Consider the following 21,269-nt stretch of genomic DNA (forward strand, 5'->3'; position numbering starts at 1 on the left):
TTAGATTTTAGATTTGATGTAGATTTTTAGGCTCTACTGTTAGTGTTATCTGTATGCACCCTGGGTCTGAGAGTAACGCAATTTCAATTCTCTGTAGGTATGTACTGTACATGTGAAAGAATTGACAAAGCAGACTTGACTTGACTTGATATGATTGGATATGACTGGTTATGATTGGCTATGAGAAGTGTTCTTGAATCTTTCTTGAATTTAAAAGAACAGCTGAACATCAGTTCATAATTAAAATATATAATTGTTTAAATACAATAAATTGTTTAAATTGTTATTGCCTTGAGTTATTATTTTGGAATAAATGCAAAATGCTTAAACACTAAACTGACTAAACTCTCTCTCTCTCTCTCTCTCTCTCTCTCTCTCTCTCTAAATATATATAAAAGCAAAATACTGCTTAGTATTTATCTACAGTATTTGAATGTGTGTGCTAAAACTACATTTTAAGGTCAGGATATGTGCTTTACTTCTGTAAATATATTTAACTTTTTTAGAACCCAGATTGGAGTACTCATACCCTTATTCAAATTATTGAATTATGAATTCAGGTTATTCCTCAGCCTTCTTTATATCTCCTTTTGCATTGAACTCTCTTTCCACGCTCTTTCTCTCCCTTTTTTTCTTTCTGCCTTTTCTCATTAAACCTTTTCGTCTTTTGCCTCTTACACCTTACCTTTGTGTAAGGTGTGCCACTGGCTCTTTTCTGCACTTAGAAACACATCCATTATCTGGAAAAGGCTTTTAAGGCTGCAGAGAGAAAGAGAGCCGAAGAAAGAGGCATATGAAGTGTTAGGACAAGGTGACTGCTCTAATGATGTTTCTTTCTGATAGCTTGCTCTGATTGCCCGAGTGCTCTTACACCTAGAAAAGTAGCCCTCATCAAACCAAAAGAGGAGTTATAGATTTCTAACAACCTTCTTCAGCCACTAATGGTCCGAAAAAGAAAGAAAAGCAAGCAAATAGGGGTAATTTTGATCTGTTCTTGCCCCCAGATTTTCTCAGAGATGTGTAAAGTGTTCAGAACATTGTCAAAACCTGGGAATAAAATGCCTTAGTTAATTAGAGGTCTCTTTAAGCAACAATTTACTCCACTTAACACTATTTCTTCCAGCTTATCCTTCTTTCTTTCTTTTTTCCTTCCTTCCTTCTTTCCTTCGGTTGTATTTTCACTATTGCTCTGTTTTTAGAATCAAAATTTTCTCTCTTAAACACATTTACTCCTCCAGGGTTATGTTGATTTGTTAATTAATTAGGTACTGTATGGTGCTACAATTTCATTAATTAAACTTCATATAAAGCCAATTTCTGTGAACATCTTGAACCCAAGAGAGAAAATAAATGATATCGTAACTGTCAATGACTAACATTTAGCTGGGTTGTGTAAGTCACCTGCTTGTAGAACATGCTTATGTTAATGCTAATGTTACTTATTTGGAAACTTGTATGATGTTATTGAATATGCAACATTGCATTTTATGGACTGTTGTTCAATCAAATATGTTATGTTACTAATTATACTCAAATATATTATGTTACTTATTACTTATAATCCATTATATTATAAGTGTTTACAGATGTTAACATATCAGCTGTTGGTTTCATATTGATTATGTGCATACATTTAATATATAATTTTTTTGGGGGGGGGGGGGGGGGGGTGTTTCACTTGCTGATATGTAAGGTTACAAAATAGTGTTAAAGCCAAGCGTGCATGATAAGTAGCTTAATCGTCAAGTCATTTGGGTTGGGTCAGTCAGTCTTGTTGCTGCAGGAAATGGCAGTCTTGTCCATGTGACTGGCACAATGGACTCTTTGAAGTATCAAGCCATTTTGGCGAAGAGTGTGATGAGTGTGTAAATTGAAGCTTGGTTATCATTGGACTTTCCAGCAAGACAATGACCCGTAGCATGCATCCAAGTCTACCAGCACTTGGTTCAGGGATGGGTCCTGGAATGTCCTTGAGTGGCCATCTCAGCCTCCGGATTTAAATCCCATTGAAAATCTTTGATGGGATTTGAAACAAGCGGTGGCAGCACAGAAAGCACAAAATGTCAGTGTGCTGGAAGCTTTTCACATGAGCAGTGGGCTAAGAGTCCAATAGAGAGGTGTCTGGGTCCTCTGAATACTTGCCAGAAGCATTTATTGGAGGTTATAAAGGGTAAAGGATACTCCGCTTAATACTGACTTTTGGGGTTGAATAGTTTTGCAAATGGACATTTGTAGAGATTCAACTTGGTTCTCAAAATCATTCAAATATGTATATATAGACTGTTTGCTGAGGCTTTAGTTTGGTGCCACTCGGTTTTATTCACATCACCAGAATGTCTTGTTGGTCAGGAGAGTTATTGGTTTTGATTGCAACTAAAATTCAATTTGATGGACGGAGTGTATAACTGACTCCTGAACTTGAAATTCAGAAATATGAAAAATGCCTTTCTTCAACAGTTTAAAATTTCGCAAAGACTTGTTTTACTTAACCCTCTGATTCAATTTTCTGAGTTTGCTGGTATGCCTTGCTAAATATTGCCAAAGCATCATACAAATAAAAACATGAATACAAGATGCCAGCAATTGTAATATATATATATATATATATATATATATATATATATATATATATATATATATATATATATATATATATATATATATATATATAATCAGTTTACTTATACATATTTTTTTAGCATAGTTTACATACATATAAACTTTTATTAGACAACATTTAATAATCTGCACTATGCTGGTTCAGTCGTTATGTTTTTGCTTTCTTTTTTTTTTAATTAAAGCTAAATTTTCAACAAAACCATGACTCCAGACTCCAGTGTCACATGAACCTTCAGAAAACATTCTGATATCCTGATTGGGTGCTCAATAACATTTCTTATTATAATTAATGTTGAAAACAGTTTTGCTGCTAAACGTTTTTCTGTGAAAAATGTGCATTATTTGTGTATTTATTTTTATTTATTCTATTTTTTAATCAATAGAAAGTTCTAAAGAATAGCATTTATTTGAAATAGAAATATTGTGTAGCAATATACATCTTTAGTGTCAATTTTGATTTTCATCAATTGAATGAATCTGTGCTAAATAAAAGTATACTTACTGAACGGTAGACGGTAGTGTATATTTAAAGTTTTTATTCACTTATTTTTTTACTTTTTCCATTTTTGAAGTCAGACTTCTGTGAAGTTGTTAAATATAAACATTTAAATATTTAAATGTGTAACACAACACTAAAGAACTTAAAGCACTGTAGTGTTACCACCGAACGCTGAGCATCTTTTCGCTTCAGACTTGTTTCCTCAAAAGTCTGCTCTATCTCTGTCTTTTTTCTCTCTAGCAAGCAGTGAAGGATAACGCGAGGAAAAAAGAGGCGGAGGAGAAGCAGAGGAGGGCGAAGATAGCCAAAGAGAAGGCGGAACGAGAGAAGCAGGAGCGGCAGATGAAGAAGAAGAGACTGCTGGAGGTCAACACAGGTGAGATGTTTATCAGTCACTCACTGAAAGTTTTCACAAGAGCGAGCTTTAGAAAAATCACCTTTGAAGATGGATAAAACAAGTCCCTGCACACGTTCCAGGAGCTCTTTTTAAAGCAACAGAAGAAAGACACAAGTGTGTCCTGTTGTCAATCTGTTACCATGTGAACAGCCCATCGCTGATATAATACCACAACCACACACTCAGTTCTGAATCAGGCTGATCTGCATCTGCACGCTTCCTATAATGTTTACACAGACTTTTATATTTGGCTATCTGAACTAGCATCAACATCATAATGATAGGATGCAATGCATGATGATATTAGAGATGTGATTGGATTACAAATAGGTTCTGTGCACTCATGAGATACACAAATGAAATGAGTTTGTATATATGTTGCCACTCGTACTTACCTCCTGCTGTTGAAGGAATGTGTGTGAGGATGTGCACACAAGAAGCGGTCCCCAGTGTTCACCGGGATGTTTTTTTTTTTCTTCTCTGAATGTCTCATGCTGAGTCAATACAGCAGAAGAGCAGCCTGCAGTGTGCTCTTCATGCACTTAATACACACAAATGATAATATGGAGTGTGGCTTGATGAGAAGTCAGTAGTGAATGTAGTGTTGGGTTATAGTGTGTGGTGGTAATTAGGAGTGGGGCATGAAGTACAGTGCAAGGGAGAGAGGAATGTACAGTATATGAAGGATACTGATAAAATAAAGATATTAAGTTAGATATTATGTGGCTCAGTGGTAGAGCATTGCATTAGCAGCGCAAAAGGTTGTGGGTTCGATTCCTAGGGAACACAGGTAGAGTAAAAAATAAATAAATTACACATATATATATATATATATATATATATATATATATATATATATATATATATATATATATATATATATATATATATAGCCTGAATGCATTATAAGTGCAAGTTTTTTATTTTTTTTTACTTAGTTCCCACTATTCTGGAGACTTTTAATTTGAACATTTTAAAGTGACGCTAACAGATTGACATCTAAGATCAGCCAATATATATTGACTGTTGGCTTTAAAACGTCAATAAAACCCCTAAATGAAACCAGCAAATCTCACAATCAGTAAGTAAGGCCTGTTCCTCGAAAGGTCAGTAGGTCAAAGTTGGAATGATTTTTAAAGTAAACAGCACTTGAGGGCTGTAGCTTGACACTTTGCTCCATAGAATTCAGTCCGTAGATGTGAGCTATGTGAAAGTCCTTTGAGAGGTAAGCTAAGAACTGGAGTATGAATTTTAGGAGTTGCATTTTACATGTTTGTGTGATGGAGGGTGATTTTTATTTTTTTTTGTATTAAGCATAATCCTCAAATAGGTCTAGGTTTTTTTTTTTCAAAGGACTGAAGCTCATGTATGGTTTTGTTTCATTTAGTTTCTCTATCTGCTGTCCTTCACTTTCATTTAAAACAAATCTCAGTGTTTAAGTCTCTAGAGTAGGTCTCTAATAAACCTTTTTAGGTTAATGTAGATTTTATTAGATATCTCATGATGCAGTCATTCAGAACCAAAGGGCTTCTGTTTCAACTCTTCTGTAAGGGTTTACTGACATCATGTCAATGTTGTTTTTGCTCAACAGGGGGCACTACACACTGTCTAGGCAGTCAGTGTCTGAGTTATTCATACATTTGGATGAATTCAAGTCAGAGACAGACTTTCAGCCCTCTGTTTAACTCACTTGACTTTCTGATTATATCCTTTTTTTTCTTCCATTGTCTTTCCATTGTAATGTTATTCATCTCTGAGCATGAGTCTTTCTGAACTGAAGAAGGTTTCTTCTCTGCTTGGATACATTCAGCTACCCAGTGCATCAGAAGTTTGCATTTTATTTCTTTATTTTGCTTTGTTTGAGATCTCTCTCTCTAATTGTAAACTTAGCTTTAAAGTTTTAATAGATATTCTGGTTCGTTCTAGAGTGGAAATGCATAGGTGAGTTCTTGTTTATGTGCATATTATTCATTCCGGCTTTCTTATGGTCCATCAAATAATTTGTTGTTATTTTATTATTACAATTTTTTTTTTCAGATTACACATCAGCGTTAGAAAAGGCCAGTACCAACCCAATTATTTCAACATTACTAAGAGGCCAATTACAGATGTAAAAAAAAATCCTGTTAAACATAATACAAAACGAAATAATTAGGCAGCACAACTGTTTCATTTAATAACAATATAGAAAGATTAATACTACTAATAATAATAATGATTTTCAGCTTAAAAATGATTTCTGAAGGGTCATGTGACACTCATTTAAGTGAATACCTTTGCAGTTTTGTGCATGTGATATGATGCTTTTGCTTAAATCAAACGGTCAAATGCTCATGAAATGACTCTCAGAGCAGTTCTAAAGATGTTGGTCATGTGTTTTCGTCTTCATTTAGTGAGACGGCAGATGCTGAAATCATCGCGAGCGTCACACGCACTAAACTATGAATTACATTTTTATTAATGGATTCCATATTTTCCGCGATGCGGACATCATAGAGCCCTACAATTATACCAACACTATGTATATTCTCACAATTTAACTGCTTCTATTCTTGAACACGTAATGATTATCTAATCAAAATAAGAGCACGGCACTGAGTCGAGGAGAACTCACCTGTATCACACACACTCTGGACACATCGCGTCCAACTCGAGCAGTGGTCTAAAACTGTTTATTTATTCACCAAAAGGACACAACTTTACTTCAAGAATGAACAATGAGGCATAGATAAGTTTGAAGTTCACTGTTTAAAAAAACGGAGCAAACGGAATGAGCGATCTATATTATAGCTCTATAAATAAAGCATACAGACTTTATTAGAGCCACAGAAAGACAAACGTTTCGATGAAAATGCTCAATATACAATTCATGTACATTAACAATGATTCGGGTGAATGTAATGTAATTTAACGGAAAACTATGTGAATGGTGCTCTGTGGCATGACAGGATTTCCTGTCAGTTGCATTTAAATCCAGAAGTTTTTTGCTCTGTTCAGCGTGCAGCATCATGTGTCTAAACAAACAGCACATGCTGTCAGTGATTTCAGCCACTAGAGGCCGCTCTCACACTGTATAATGAAAACAGACCCTTCTCAGCCGCACCAGCAATGGACGCAACCCGGAAAACTGTCGGCATGGAATTTCGCCGATAACTGATTGTTCCAGCAATCAACTATCGGTGCCGATTAATCGGCAAAACGAATACAACGGTTGACTTTAATTTTTCTGTTTAGTTGAAAATCTTGCATATTTTTAAGTGAATTTTCTGTACATTTTGAATCAGTTTTGGACAATGTCTATTTTGTGGTAATAATGGGAAATAAAAAATCGCAATTTGCATTTCAAGACTTTGGCTATTGTCAAAAAAAAAATATATATTTTAAGATATTGAGGGTTTTTTTAAGCTATATTTCCCAGCCTCAAAGTGTCATGTGGCTACTTTCTCCCCTATCTGTAGCCACTTCTCTATCGCTCTTTTCTCATCCTTTCATCATCAATCAAACACCAGCAGTGTCCTCCTTTCAGTGACTCCTTCACGCCAGAGTATGCAGGCTCTTATAGTTTCAGACCAATCTCTCTCTCTCTATCTCTTTCTCTCTCTCTGTCTTTCTGCTTGCGCTCCTGGATGAGTGGCTGAGCCACAGGTGGAAGAGTGTGTGCTGATTCAGATAGAAAAAGAGAAAGATACATGAGGTGGAGAGCATGTAAATGAGCAAGTTAGTGTATGTGTGTTGAGCAGGCTCTGGCAGCCTCCCAGCTGGTCTGAGTGTGTATAAACGTGGCTCTTTCAGGAGGCCTCAGGTGTCTCTTCAGCTAATACTGCATCCTGTCCAGTCAACCAGTGTGATTGCCCTCTCTTGTCCACAGATGCCGAGCCTCAGAGCAGCCACTCTTGCCCTGCAGCTCTCCAGCGCGTGCTAATCGCTGTTATCATTAAAATTATCACAGGATAGACTGGAGCCAAAGAAGTACAGACTTTTTTACTTGAAGCAAGGAAGCTCCTTTTTCTGCAAAAAATCTTTTATTAGGCAGCCACTGAGACGGTTACCTGCCGCATGTACAGTAATTGCATAAGTGTGCCATTTTCATAAGTGAGTTTTGTTATTGCGGCCCTGTTGTAGTAAACACCATCACACTTACTCCGAGACTCAAGAGTCTGGCCTTTCTCATCAGTGCAATGTGTGCAGAAAACATAAAATGCACACACCTTGCAGTCCTGTTATTTTTCCGATCTTACTCATTTTATAACATACTTTATTCTGATCTCATAGACCAGGGGTAGGCAAGTTCGGTCCTAGAGAGCCGCAGACCTGCAGAGTTCAGCTTCAACCGAAAAAAAAACACACCTGAACAAGCTTATCAATCCACTCAGGATTACTAACTTACAAGGAGGTGAGGGTTTTTTTCAGGGTTGGAGCTGAACTGTGCAGGACTGCGGCTCTCTAGGACCGAACTTGCATACCCCTGTCATAGACCGTCAGTCTAGTAAGTGTGTGTGTATTCATGAACTCATTGAGTTTATATTGGCTCTCTTAGCAGCATGAAAAACCCAACTGCTATTAGGTTCTAGAATAAATTACACAAAGTAACGTGACAATACTTGAGTCTGTCACTGAACACCTTATAATCACTGAAGCTGTTACTGATTGCAGATTTAGACAGTTTCATGCAATTGTGTTTTGCAGTTTAGTGCAAACTCCCGTTATAAACAAAGCTCTTTACCTTGTACAGTACATGGGTGTTTTCTTCACTTTTAAAGGGATAGTTCATCCAAAAATGAAAATTTTGTAATAAATTACCCACCCTTAAGTAATTTGAAATCCTCAAGGCCTTTGTTCATTTTTGGAACACAAATTAAGATATCTTTGATTAAATCTAGAGCTTTCTGACCCTTCATAGACCACAATGCAACTGAATGTTGAAAGAAGGCACAGAAAGGTAGCAAGGACACCTGCACTTACTTGCTATAAAAGATATTTATGTTAAATATTATAAAAATGTGAAATAATGTTTTTCAATCTTAATAACTACTATTAATTTTGTATTAAAACATTTATAAGTGATAAATAATTGTCCATGAAGGCTGGACATGAAAAACTGTATAACTGTTTTAACTGTAACATTATACATAACTCACCTGTGATGTATAATGTTGCACAAAAAAAAGTAATTTAAAAAGTCTAAAGGGCCCAATGTAACCATAGTTCATAGTTCAGAATCTTCACTGACAGGCCATGCATTCATGCTTTCAGTAGACTGTGATTGATTCCAACTGTCATCCGTTGCAATAGGAAAGTGTTGCAAATAGAATATTTAAGAGTTGTTTCTTAAAGAAATCTTTTAATGAACACTATTTCCAATGACTTAATTGCTGTTATTAATTGTATATTTTTCGATTAATTGCGCAGCCCTAAGTGGCAAGGAAAAACTGTTTTCTAGCACTCGTCCTGGCTCAGGTGCAGCAGGAGATGCAGACAGAGGGCCAACATCAAAGCACTTCTCAGAGAATGTCGCCTTCAAAGAGAGACCATCCTCTGCTTCCTCTTCCCCCGTCTGCTTTCTATCACAAATCTCTTTCACACCAATTAGTTTCTAATCATGTTCCTCTTTATCTCTCTTTTCTTTCCCGCGCTCAGAGCTCTGATGTGACACGCGTGTGGCAGCGATTGTGTGCGCGCAGCTCTTTAACACAGAGTGCTGCACTAAGCACAGTGTGTGCACTGCTTTGGAAAAAGGAACAAGCAGCTGGTCTTTATTCAAAAATAATAACAATTCTCCCCCTCTCTCTTTATCTCTCACTCTCAATTTTTGATGATGTCTGTCTCCCGTCTGAAGTCAGACAGCACAAATAGGCTCTTTTGTGTGTTCCAGGTTACCGTTGGCATTTCTCCTGTTTGTCTCCTCGGAGACTGTCAATTAAAGCACCGTGGCAATCTGAACCGCCCCGTTGAGAGAGGCGACGCTCTGTACGTGTTAGGGTTAGTGTAAACGGGCCACTCTTTGGTGGGTCGTGGGATGTGAGACAGAGAAAAAAACATAATAAATTGGTTTGGCACTGTTAGCAGGAGAGGAAGCTGTGCACTAGTTTCCTCTGAAATGTTTTGGAGCACACTGGGAGAGCAATGATTCAAGACCAGACCGGAGGAGTAGAGGGAACTACGTGAACATGTTTTCAGAGAGAGGGGGAGGGTCTCTGTGCTTGTTGAAAGCAACAGACCAGATTTCTAACAGAATTGGGCCACATATCCATAGACACGGAGCAAATACAGTCGCCTGTGTGCTTCCTAATTCAGAGTAGCGTTCCGGCTACTCTGCTCCAGATATCGGCTTTCCTCCAGGAGGAAGCCACAGGGGGGCTCCCAGCTCCCTGGAGCTCAAAAACGAGAGCTCTGAACCCTACAGCCTGTGGAAAGGAGTATTTACTTAGACAGATGCAATTAAAGCTTAATAAAAGATTTTAAAAGAAATCAAAGCTCACAGAGAGACTAGAATTGAACAGTCCTTCGAAGAATTTCACTCAGCTACAAGTTATTTGTCTCTCCACACTGAATTGAAAATACACTGCTCGACCGTCACAGCCTTTATTCTAAAACGATATGAGCAAAATTTGGACCAATGAGATTTCTCCGTGAGCGAAAGCTCAGATTTACATTAAAGGGCACCTATACCCCTTTTTACAAGATGTCATATAAATCTTGGTTGTCCCCAGAATGTGTCTCTGAAGTTTCAGTTCAAAATACACAACAGATAATTTTTTATTATATCATTTTAAAAATGGCTATTTTGATTGGAAGAAGAAACACACTGTTTTCGTGCATGTCTCTTTAAATTCAAATGAGTTGCTGATCCCTGCCCCCTTTTCCAGAATAGGGCTGTCTTTATAGCTCATTCCTCAGGTACTCTGTCTTTGATTATTATATCTATCATGCTGAAATCGTGTGTTTTAAACCATAGTAGTTTAAACTTCAGACATAGTTTTTTGAGCGCACACATTAGAAGCACACACACAGAAAGTGACTGTCACTCAGCAAGTGAGTACTAAACTCTCTTTCATGTCTTATTGTGCTTAAACTGTCAAATACACACGTTTATGTTAAAAACACACAAGTTACAAAAACAGTCGGCTATGTCTGTGGAGGTGCATGGTTATATTTGTTCTGTGTGGCAGCAGAGTAATATACAGTAAATAAATGAATAAATCACTGCTCTCTTGTCTCAACAGAGGCTGGGACATTTAAATAGTGTTCTGTGCTCGATAGTGCAGCCAAACAGAACAGTTAGCATGCTTTGCTCAAACCTTTGCCATGCCGTTAGAACTGAAAAACTCAGTGGCGGCGCCATGGGTGGAAACATGTAGATTAAGGGGCGGGAATATTGTAAGATCCCCTTTCTGACAGGGAGTAAAATCTTAGCAGCTTGTTTTTTCACACGCTTGCAGAGAAAGGCTTATCAGAATTTACTTTTTCACATTTTCTGGATTGGTAGATGTACTAGGGACCTGATTATAGCACTTAAACACGGAACAAGTCTGATTATCATTATATGTCACCTTAAAATAACTGTCATTAACTTGCTGTGCGATTAGTGTATCCTCGGCATGTTTGTATATTATTTTTTTTATAATATATACTTTGTATTTGAAATTAGCACAGCATCTTTGATGGTTTCCTATCAGGTCCAGCTACTGGTTTGCAAAGGCTGCATCACATTAGCCAGATGCTTTTTTCCCAAGTGATCTCAGTGTATGCATATTATCAGTTAGTGTGTTCATAGGAAATCAAAACCCATGGTATTGACATCATTACCGCTCTGCTGGGTTCACAAATCATGAGTTTCTATAAGATTTCTATGATAGATTGAACCTTCCAGGCCTCAGATTAACTCCAGCTGAGCTAATGCATGAGATCCAACAATATTCTCTTTATCTTTCATTGACGTTTCTTCCTTTCTTTGAGGATAGTGAAAATATTTGACCTTTACGGTTTAATGATCAGAATATGCACCTGACAAATCAGATTAGCAGGTGGCATTTTGTCAAAGCCATAGCAGAAAGACAGCTGAGCAAATGTGCTCTTTGTATCTGTTCGGGAAAATATGATGTGAAAGATGAGAACAAGAAAAGAGGGTTGATGAAAGATTATAGGGGAGGTAATTGCGGTCTTCGTTATTTGTCATCTCTCTTTCACCCTCTTCAGATAAACATGAGAGAGAATGGATGTGAACTTTGAGCACCTCTGTGTACGTCAGAAATGATTGTGCTGTTCTGTCATTATAGCTCATCCTGTGCGGACGCCTGTACAGTTCCTTGACACACATTTGTTTGATCTCAGATCAGCAAATATCATGCATTTCTGTGATCTGTATGATACATTTCATACATTTTAGCATTTTAGCATCCTTAAATGCCAGTTCACATCACACAGACAGAATGTGTCTGTTGCCAGGGATGGGCAGTATTTCAAATACATGTATTTAAAATACAAAATACTATTTTGTATTTAAATGCATTTATTCTTAAGTTCTTTTTATTTAAAAATTTATTTTGTATTTAAATGCATTTATTCTTAAGTTCTTTTTATTTAAAAAAACATAAAATACTTTTTGCCAATCAACCTCTTTATTAGACTGCTGATTTCCTGTATCAACAAGTATACAAAAATACTAAGATTCAATTTATTAATTTATTTTTTTAACTTTTTGTATTTAAATACAAAATAGTATTTAATATATAATAGTATAATAATAATAATACATCATATAATTAATTACATCCTCAATCATATTGATATAAACCAAACCCCAATACCCTGGCCCCATTCATTTTAGTTATTAGCAATATTAACTACAAATGAATGCTATGTCCATTTTGTATGTATGGAGAATTTGAAAACAATGACAGGGTGAACATTTTATGTTTCAATTAGCTTATTAGCTTACAATAAACTGCAACTAGCTAAATATTTAGTCTGGTTGTTGAGGAGAATTTGGTATTTTAAACTGAAATATTTTCAAAATACTGTATTAAAATCACTTCTGGCATATTTTTAAGCTTTGGCAAAGCAAGTAAGCAAACTCATACGAAAAAGATTTGTCAATCGAAACGTCACTGAACAAATTTCACCTCATCCATTGAAATTCCCACCACTGAAAGACAAAAAATAAAAATAAAATCTGTTGACCAGATATCACTTAAGGGGATGGCCTTTTCTGAAAGGGGCAGAGTCCCCAATATGACAGGGTGGACAACCATTCAAGATACATGGACAAACTCTTCTTTTTTTATTAAATAAAAATAGAGTTTTTATTAAATAAAATGATATATACACTCAAAATAAGTAATCTCTTATTTAACAAAATATTAATGACATTTTTTATTATTATTTTATGATTTGACAATATTCTACTATTGTTCAAATTTAATGAGCAGTGCATGGACCTAGCAAAATAACATGAATCCTCTTACACAAAACGAAAAAAAAAAAAAAAACTAGAAAATGTATCTTAAGAGCGAAGTAATGCTTTTGTTATGAATATAAAAACTTATAAAATCCTCTTTCATAGTCATTTTTATGAAGTTATGGCAAATGAGTTATGTACAGGACACCAAAAGGCACCCTACAGTGATATTGACCCATATATAGAGAGAGAGAATTTATAATAGATAGTTATTCCTTTAATAAATCTATAATCATAGTATGTGAAAGATGCTTACAAATGTTTCTGAATTGTGTGTTATTTTTAATAAATTTATTTGTGTAATAATATTTTTTTATTTGTAGATATTATTTATATTTTTTATGTTTGATAGTGTTCATTGAAGATTTTTGTATTGATTCATGGAACATACATTTTTAGGGTTTTATTTGAGGAACGATTGCCCTCTTTTTCTGTCTTTCTCTCCAGTTTGAGTTCTTCTAGTCACTGTCTAGTATTTGTGCTTGATTATTTCTTTATTTCTTTCTCAATGCAAATCCAGCATCTGTGGCCATATTCATGGAGAGAACCAGTTAATCCATACACAAGCCTTGTCTTTACACACATGTCCGGGGACAATTTAGAATGTTCAATTATCCTAACCTGCATGTCTTTGAGCTGTGGGAGGAAACCGGAGCACCCAGCGTTAATCCACGCAAACACAGGGAGAACATGCAAACTCCACACAGAAAGGTCTCTTTCTGTGAGACAACAGTGCTAACCACTGAGCCACTGTGCCGCCCTCTCTCTTGTATTTATGAAAGAGGGAGAGCGAGAAGAGAGGCAACAGCAATCAAGCCAAACATCTTTTCCATTCCTTGCTAAATCACACCATATCCTTCCCTCTCACACCTCCTCTCTCTTCTTCACTCAGCTCTTTATTAAAGCCACCCTCCATCCCTCTCTCCTCCATCAGAGACCCAGCAGGCTACCTCCCATCACTTATCACTCTTCTGGGTTCACTCTCCCTTTCTCCATTTCCCTTAAATCAAACCCTCTCTGTCAGTCTAGTCATCCTTCCTGCATCCTGACTACCTAGTCCTATCTTCTGAAAAAAGAAGAAGCAGCCAAATGGAAAACTGTGTGCATGCTTATGTCATTCATCCTAGTCCATATTCACTCTCATTTCCATTGACTCGCATTCTCTCTCCTCTCTCTGTCTTCTCGGAAAGAAGTAAATATTCTAAGCATGACCCTTACTTGTAAATTGTGTTGGTTCAAGGCTGCATGTAATTAGTCAGGTCTGATTGAACAGTAAGTGTGCATGTGGGTGTAGCGAAGAGCCTTTCACACACTCACACTCACACACACACACACACACACACACACACGCACACACACACGCACGCACAAATGCAGTCGGACATTCATGTGCTTTTCCATGATTACATCTCTTTCCTCAAGCACCCACTAAATAGCATGTTTGTAGTCATTATTTCTCTCCTCTCAACCTTAATATAACTCTCTGACTTTCATCCTTTTCTCTTATCGACTGGCTTTTCTGTAGTACCGAGTTACCTGCTGGTGCACCTTTGTCTTTTCACACCTGTTCGTTAGTGCCTGTCAGTCTGTCCATCTGAGAGCTCTGGTTTCCAAAGCATTGCTGTGACAGCTGCAGCAGTCAAGGGTCCTGTGGGTGAAGAGTATGGTGTTGGAACACTGAAATAAGTGATTGACATTCATGCCTCATTTTCTCGTGGTCAGGTTCAGTGCCAGCCACTCGCTCTTGGCCTGGCACTCAGCAGTAAAAAAAAATTATAATTTGCTCACCACTCACTCACACTGCCCGCTATCAGCGGAGACATGGAGGACGACCGAGTTAAAAAAAAAAAAAAAAAATTGTGTGTTTTTTTTAATGTATATTTTGAATGTCTTGTTTTCATGACCGTGATTTTTGATTTTGAAGGGTCTGTAATTTTTAAGGTAGGATTATTTTAATGCATGGACACAGAATACCAACCAAAAAATTCTGAAAAAGCATATAATATAAAGGTTAGAAATTGATTTGCATTTTAGTGAGTGAAATAAATGTTTGATCCCAAAGCAAAACATGACTTAGTACTACCCTTGTTGTCAAGGCAAGGTAAGATGTTTCTTGTAGTTGGTCACCAAGTTTGCACACATCTCAAGAGGGATTTTGATCCACTTCTCTTTACAGAAAGAGTGAATGCATATATTAGTCATTTTAACTGAACTTAGGACTGGTGGTGGTGTTTAAGATATTGTTGGTCATTCAGTGTTTCTAAAAGGGGGAGGGGAGGGACTAAAAATAATATAATTAAATAATAATAATAATAATACTTTGAATTCTACTACTAAGAACAATATAAAACTTACAAAGGATTAATGAGCTGCTGGATTCATGAATATTAATCAGAATGTGTGCGTTCGCTTGAATTGATTTGCTGAAATCAAAACAGGGACGATAATAGGTGAGCGCCAGCCAATGAGAACCCAGCAGTTCTTAAAACCTAAAGAATTCCAAAGGAACTCTGTTATTTTGACAGGAAAATGCAACAAAGAATATAGTTTACATGCGTCAATTTTGCATGGTAGATTCTCTAGCTCTTGCAGTCTCTCTTTGCGTGTACAACCCGAATTCCGGAAAAGTTGGGACGTTTTTTAAATTTTAATAAAATGAAAACTAAAGGAATTTCAAATCACATGAGCCAATATTTTATTCACAATAGAACATAGATAACGTAGCAAATGTTTAAACTGAGAAATCTTACACTTTTATCCACTTAATTAGCTCATTTAAAATTTAATGCCTGCTACAGGTCTCAAAAAAGTTGGCACGGGGGCAACAAATGGCTAAAAAAGCAAGCAGTTTTGAAAAGATTCAGCTGGGAGAACATCTAGTGATTAATTAAGTTAATTGATATCAGGTCTGTAACATGATTAGCTATAAAAGCTTTGTCTTAGAGAAGCAGAGTCTCTCAGAAGTAAAGATGGGCAGAGGCTCTCCAATCTGTGAAAGACTGCGTAAAAAAATTGTGGAAAACTTTAAAAACAATGTTCCTCAACGTCAAATTGCAAAGGCTTTGCAAATCTCATCATCTACAGTGCATAACATCATCAAAAGATTCAGAGAAACTGGAGAAATCTCTGTGCGTAAGGGACAAGGCCGGAGACCTTTATTGGATGCCCGTGGTCTTCGGGCTCTCAGACGACACTGCATCACTCATCGGCATGATTGTGTCAATGACATTACTAAATGGGCCCAGGAATACTTTCAGAAACCACTGTCGGTAAACACAATCCGCCGTGCCATCAGCAGATGCCAACTAAAGTTGAACATGGTCCAGAAGCGCCGTCGTGTCCTGTGGGCCAAGGCTCATTTAAAATGGACTATTTCAAAGTGGAATAGTGTTTTATGGTCAGACGAGTCCAAATTTGACATTCTTGTTGGAAATCACGGACGCCGTGTCCTCCGGGCTAAAGAGGAGGGAGACCTTCCAGCATGTTATCAGCGTTCAGTTCAAAAGCCAGCATCTCTGATGGTATGGGGGTGCATAAGTGCATACGGTATGGGCAGCTTGCATGTTTTGGAAGGCTCTGTGAATGCTGAAAGGTATATAAAGCTTTTAGAGCAACATATGTTTCCCTCCAAACAACGTCTATTTCAGGGAAGGCCTTGTTTATTTCAGCAGGACAATGCAAAACCACATACTGCAGCTATAACAACAGCATGGCTTCGTCGTAGAAGAGTCCGGGTGCTAACCTGGCCTGCCTGCAGTCCAGATCTTTCACCTATAGAGAACATTTGGCGCATCATTAAACGAAAAATACGTCAAAGACGACCAGGAACTCTTCAGCAGCTGGAAATCTATATAAGGCAAGAATGGGACCAAATTCCAACAGCAAAACTCCAGCAACTCATAGCCTCAATGCCCAGACGTCTTCAAACTGTTTTGAAAAGAAAAGGAGATGCTACACCATGGTAAACATGCCCCGTCCCAACTATTTTGAGACCTGTAGCAGAAATCAAAATTGAAATGAGCTCATTTTGTGCATAAAATTGTAAACTTTCTCAGTTTAAACATTTGCTATGTTATCTATGTTCTATTGTGAATAAAATATTGGCTCATGTGATTTGAAAGTCTTTTAGTTTTCATTTTATTAAAATTTAAAAAACGTCCCAACTTTTCCGGAATTCGGGTTGTATGTGAGACAAATGGACGGCGGTCATGCAAATTCACACTAGAGTTTGCAGTAAATCATATACAGTACCCACACTTGTGGTCTTGGCTATTGGAGAGCACGTGCAGTCAACAGGAAGTAAGTGCACAAGACTGTCTTAAAAAGGTCACAGAAACCCTTCCTAATTCAAGTTAAATATTAATATAATAGGCTAATTAGATATTCTATTTTTTTAGTAGTGGTGATATTTATTTTGTACAACATTTGCAACTGCTTTTTTATCACATAATTAGAAGCACCAAAAATTAAGTTATAGGGGATATTGAACAGAAATTTAGAAGTTGATTTCAAAATGCAAATATAATTAATAAAATGTCAAATAAAGCTATGTAAATACTTGCATTTTTACAACACTATAAGTGTGTCCCTTCAAGTAATGAAAAGTTTGACGCACACTTGTGGTTAGTGGTTGAACGGATCGTGGATGAATTGCTAAATTTAACCACAATAGAGTGTTATTTAAAATAATTTTACCATGGCATTAGATAATATTATTACAGATAAAAACTGAAATATGCTGTTTATATAAATATTCAGTACCTGGGTTGTAGAAGCTCTTCAGTTACACAGATGAAATACAGTTGCTCAAATAAGGACAAGATTGCTTTATAATTGGTCTCTACCTGTGAATCATTAAAATCTCTTGTGCAAATTCATGTTAAAAAACTCCCAGTTATGGGAGCATTATTCAGTCTGTGAATTAAATTATACAGGGGGAAATAATGACTAAAGAACATATGTAAAACAAATGCATAAATTGTCAAAAGAGGACAATGCAATTGAAAATAATGTCAGTGTTTGGTTGTCCCAGTGGGCATTGTTGATTCAGGAAGTGGAAGCTACTTCAAACCAGGCAAGCACTGTCTAGACATTGTTCTTCCACAAAATTTTCTGCACAAGCAAGCAGGAGACTTGTGATGGAAGCTACAGAGAGGCAAACAAACACTTTGAAGGGGCTACAGAGTTCTGGAGCTGAAGGTGCACCCAACAACATATCAAGAGCCCTGGACAACACTGTCCCATACAGGAGTGTGACACAAAAGAGGACAGTGTTAAAAAAAGAACCATGTCGCAGCACTTCTGGAGTTTGCCAAAAGGCTTGACACACGGCACTGTTGCTCATAGGGGGGATGTGGAAAAGATTTCGTAGTCAGATGAGACTAACAGAGAACCATTTTTAGCTTTAAAGTGACATGTATACCAGTGTTAATTTTGACAGCAAAATTTTTTATTTAGTTTTATAGTCATAGTCTTTTGACAAAATTGCCATTTAGTTTTAGTTATATTTTAGTCATCTATTTTTAGTCGGTTAGTAAATTTAGTCAGCTAAAATCAAATTTACAAACTCTCAGAAAAAAAGGTACAAAAGCTGTCACTGTGACAGTACCTTTTCAAAAGTGACACTTTTGTACTTTTTAGGTACTAATATGTACACTTTAGGTACTTATATGGACTCTTTAGGTACAAAGGTGTGCCTTTTAAAAAGGTACTGCCCACGTGACAGCTTTTGTACCTTTTTTTCTGGAAGTGCAATGCATTAATTAAGCATTTCTCTAAAATTTCCAAACTCATTATATAGTTTTGATATTAAGGTTTTATCATGATAGACACTGATTTAACTGCGGTGACGCACATGTTTACAACATTTATGTTAAAATTAAATAAAACCAGTTCTCATAAAGAACAAGAACATGATCTTCTTTTTAATGAAATACCAATTTACAGGCTAATTATGCATTCAACAACTTGTTTACCATATTCTTCATTCTTTTAAGCAGACATATTTATTTCTGTAAATAAATTTAGATTAATCTTTAGGGATACTAAAGTTTTTCAGTCAAGAGCAGTGATTGATTTTTTTTGTTTTTCTTTTGATGCTTGATAATTGCAACTAAATTAGGCTGCTGTCCATTTAAAAATGTATTGATACACGTTCTCCCTACTGCTTACGTTCACTTAAGACGTAATTAAATGTGTTTACGTGAATACTCATCAGAAAGGACAATTCGACATCATTTCGAAAGAGTGTTTGCACGCTGTGAGATGTGTTCTCTGTGTGTGTATTCTCCAGTGTCTGCGCTCAGAAAACTGGACCGAATTGAGTTCTCTCTTGCATTGTCAGATTTATCCAAGTGTCTGCTCTTCTCTTACTCCCACATACTGATATTCATATTTACACATCTAACCTTTCTAACCATGCAGCAGATTTCGTTATGAATGAATGTCTTCCCAAATTCTCCCTCCCTAACATTTTCGTCTCGTTTTTATTCGTTGGCAGAAACGTCAATAGATTTACATCATAGTTTTTGTCATTCGAAAAGAGTTTGTTCATTATCGTCCTCTTGTCGTTGTTGAAAAAAAAAAATTTGTTGACGAATATTATGAAAAAAATTATTTGTCAACAAAATTAACACTGGTATATCACAGATTTAGCATTGGCCAAGTATATGCTGTTATAAAAGGAAGAGTGGCTGATGCAAAATAAAGGAAAAGTTTGCAAAATTACGTTTCAGTTTGCAAAAAAAGTGAGTCTTTCGACAAAGCTGTTTTTTTTTTTTTTTTTTACAAAAACAAAGGTCCCAGATACAAGCCCAGAAGAATGTTTAAAAGCATAAAATGTCCTATAATGGCCTTGGCAACTGAGAATAGGTGCCACTGTTTGACAGGTTCAGGCCGTTTAGGTGTCATCTTACTTACTTTAACAGCCTGGAGCAAATCTGCCTGGAAGAATGGATAAAATGATGCCAGAACCACAGTGAAGCCAGTATGTACTCGAGGGAGAAGTCTTGGCTGTCAAAATAATATTATTATTAATCTATTTAGGGCAAAAATATATTTACTTAAAGCATATTTTAATATGGAAATTAGGTTTCAATCCTTTGAAAATGTTCTTCATAATATCAAAAGAAGGACTTTTTTTAATTTGTTAAAATATAATATATTAAATTTAGCAATGCACTGAATTTCTGTGGGAGAGTGTGATGATAAGTGGTTGGTCTATTATACACACACTTTATCACAGACTCACACTCTTTGTCTAATTGAAGCTTGGCTAGTAAAGGTCAACAGTTCTGTGCTTTCTCTTCCCTGATAGTTTTCATTGTTGGTCGGCTGAACTACTGACAACACTCTGTACAAAAGAGCTATACCTTCTCCTAGATTCACTTTCTCTCGCTTCCACGCACACTCTGTATTTCTCTATCCCTCTCTTACTCAGACAATAGTTGCTGATTGAAAATGGCCTCACTATATTATCCGAGCATATGACTGAGTCTGCCTGGCTTTTTACAGAGAGCAATGCACCCGTGACAATGGCACAGTCCCACAGATGCTTCAGACAGTCTATTTTATAAAGCCTCTATAATTGTGTTTTCTTTTACATTTTATATTTTAGGTAAATGCTGAATTACAGATGAAACAGATTTGTTCTATTGAGTGATTATAGCAAAAAAGGAGGAAACCTTATCTTACATTCTTATCTTACAACTACCTTATCTTATCTTACAACTACTTTTTTTCATATATACTGAATTTGTCATACCAAAATATATATATATTTTTTTACATATTATATATATTAGTAAATCAAATTATAAATTGTACATGATCAAATAATTTAATTGAAATGTATGTATGTATATATATATATATATATATATATATATATATATATATATTATTTATCTATTATTGTATGTGTTTCATATTTTTTAATATGTAAGGATAATTTAATTTTAATATATGTATTTCTTTTTATTGCAATTTGTATTTCCATTTCTGTAATATATTGTATATTTAGTGCTGAGCAATGAATAATCACGATTCATCGCATCCAAAATAAAAAAAAATGGTTTATGTTATATGTGTGTGTACTGTGTATATTTATTATTTATATAGAAAGGCACACAGATATTTACATGTATGTATTTATATTACATTCATGCATGTGTGTATTTGTATGCATAATAAATATATACAGTGCACACACATTATGTACACCAAATTTTTTTATTTTGAATGCGATATACATGCAGCATACACGCTCACATGCTTTTTGATTTGTGTTGTGTTGTGTG

General features: G+C 36.1%; 1 protein-coding gene across 1 annotated transcript in view; it reads left to right on the top strand.

The window, feature by feature from the left end:
• The window catches only part of LOC132126489 (protein diaphanous homolog 3-like), a 405,695-nt gene that overhangs the window by 324,148 nt on the left and 60,278 nt on the right, over positions 1–21,269 (top strand). The window contains exon 24 of the mRNA XM_059537748.1: positions 3,359–3,494. Within this exon, the coding sequence (XP_059393731.1) occupies positions 3,359–3,494 (136 nt within the window). The remainder of the gene's footprint in view (positions 1–3,358; positions 3,495–21,269) is intronic.

The sequence above is a fragment of the Carassius carassius genome, chromosome 44 (genome assembly GCF_963082965.1).
Source record: "Carassius carassius chromosome 44, fCarCar2.1, whole genome shotgun sequence".
Classification (NCBI taxonomy): domain Eukaryota; kingdom Metazoa; phylum Chordata; class Actinopteri; order Cypriniformes; family Cyprinidae; genus Carassius; species Carassius carassius.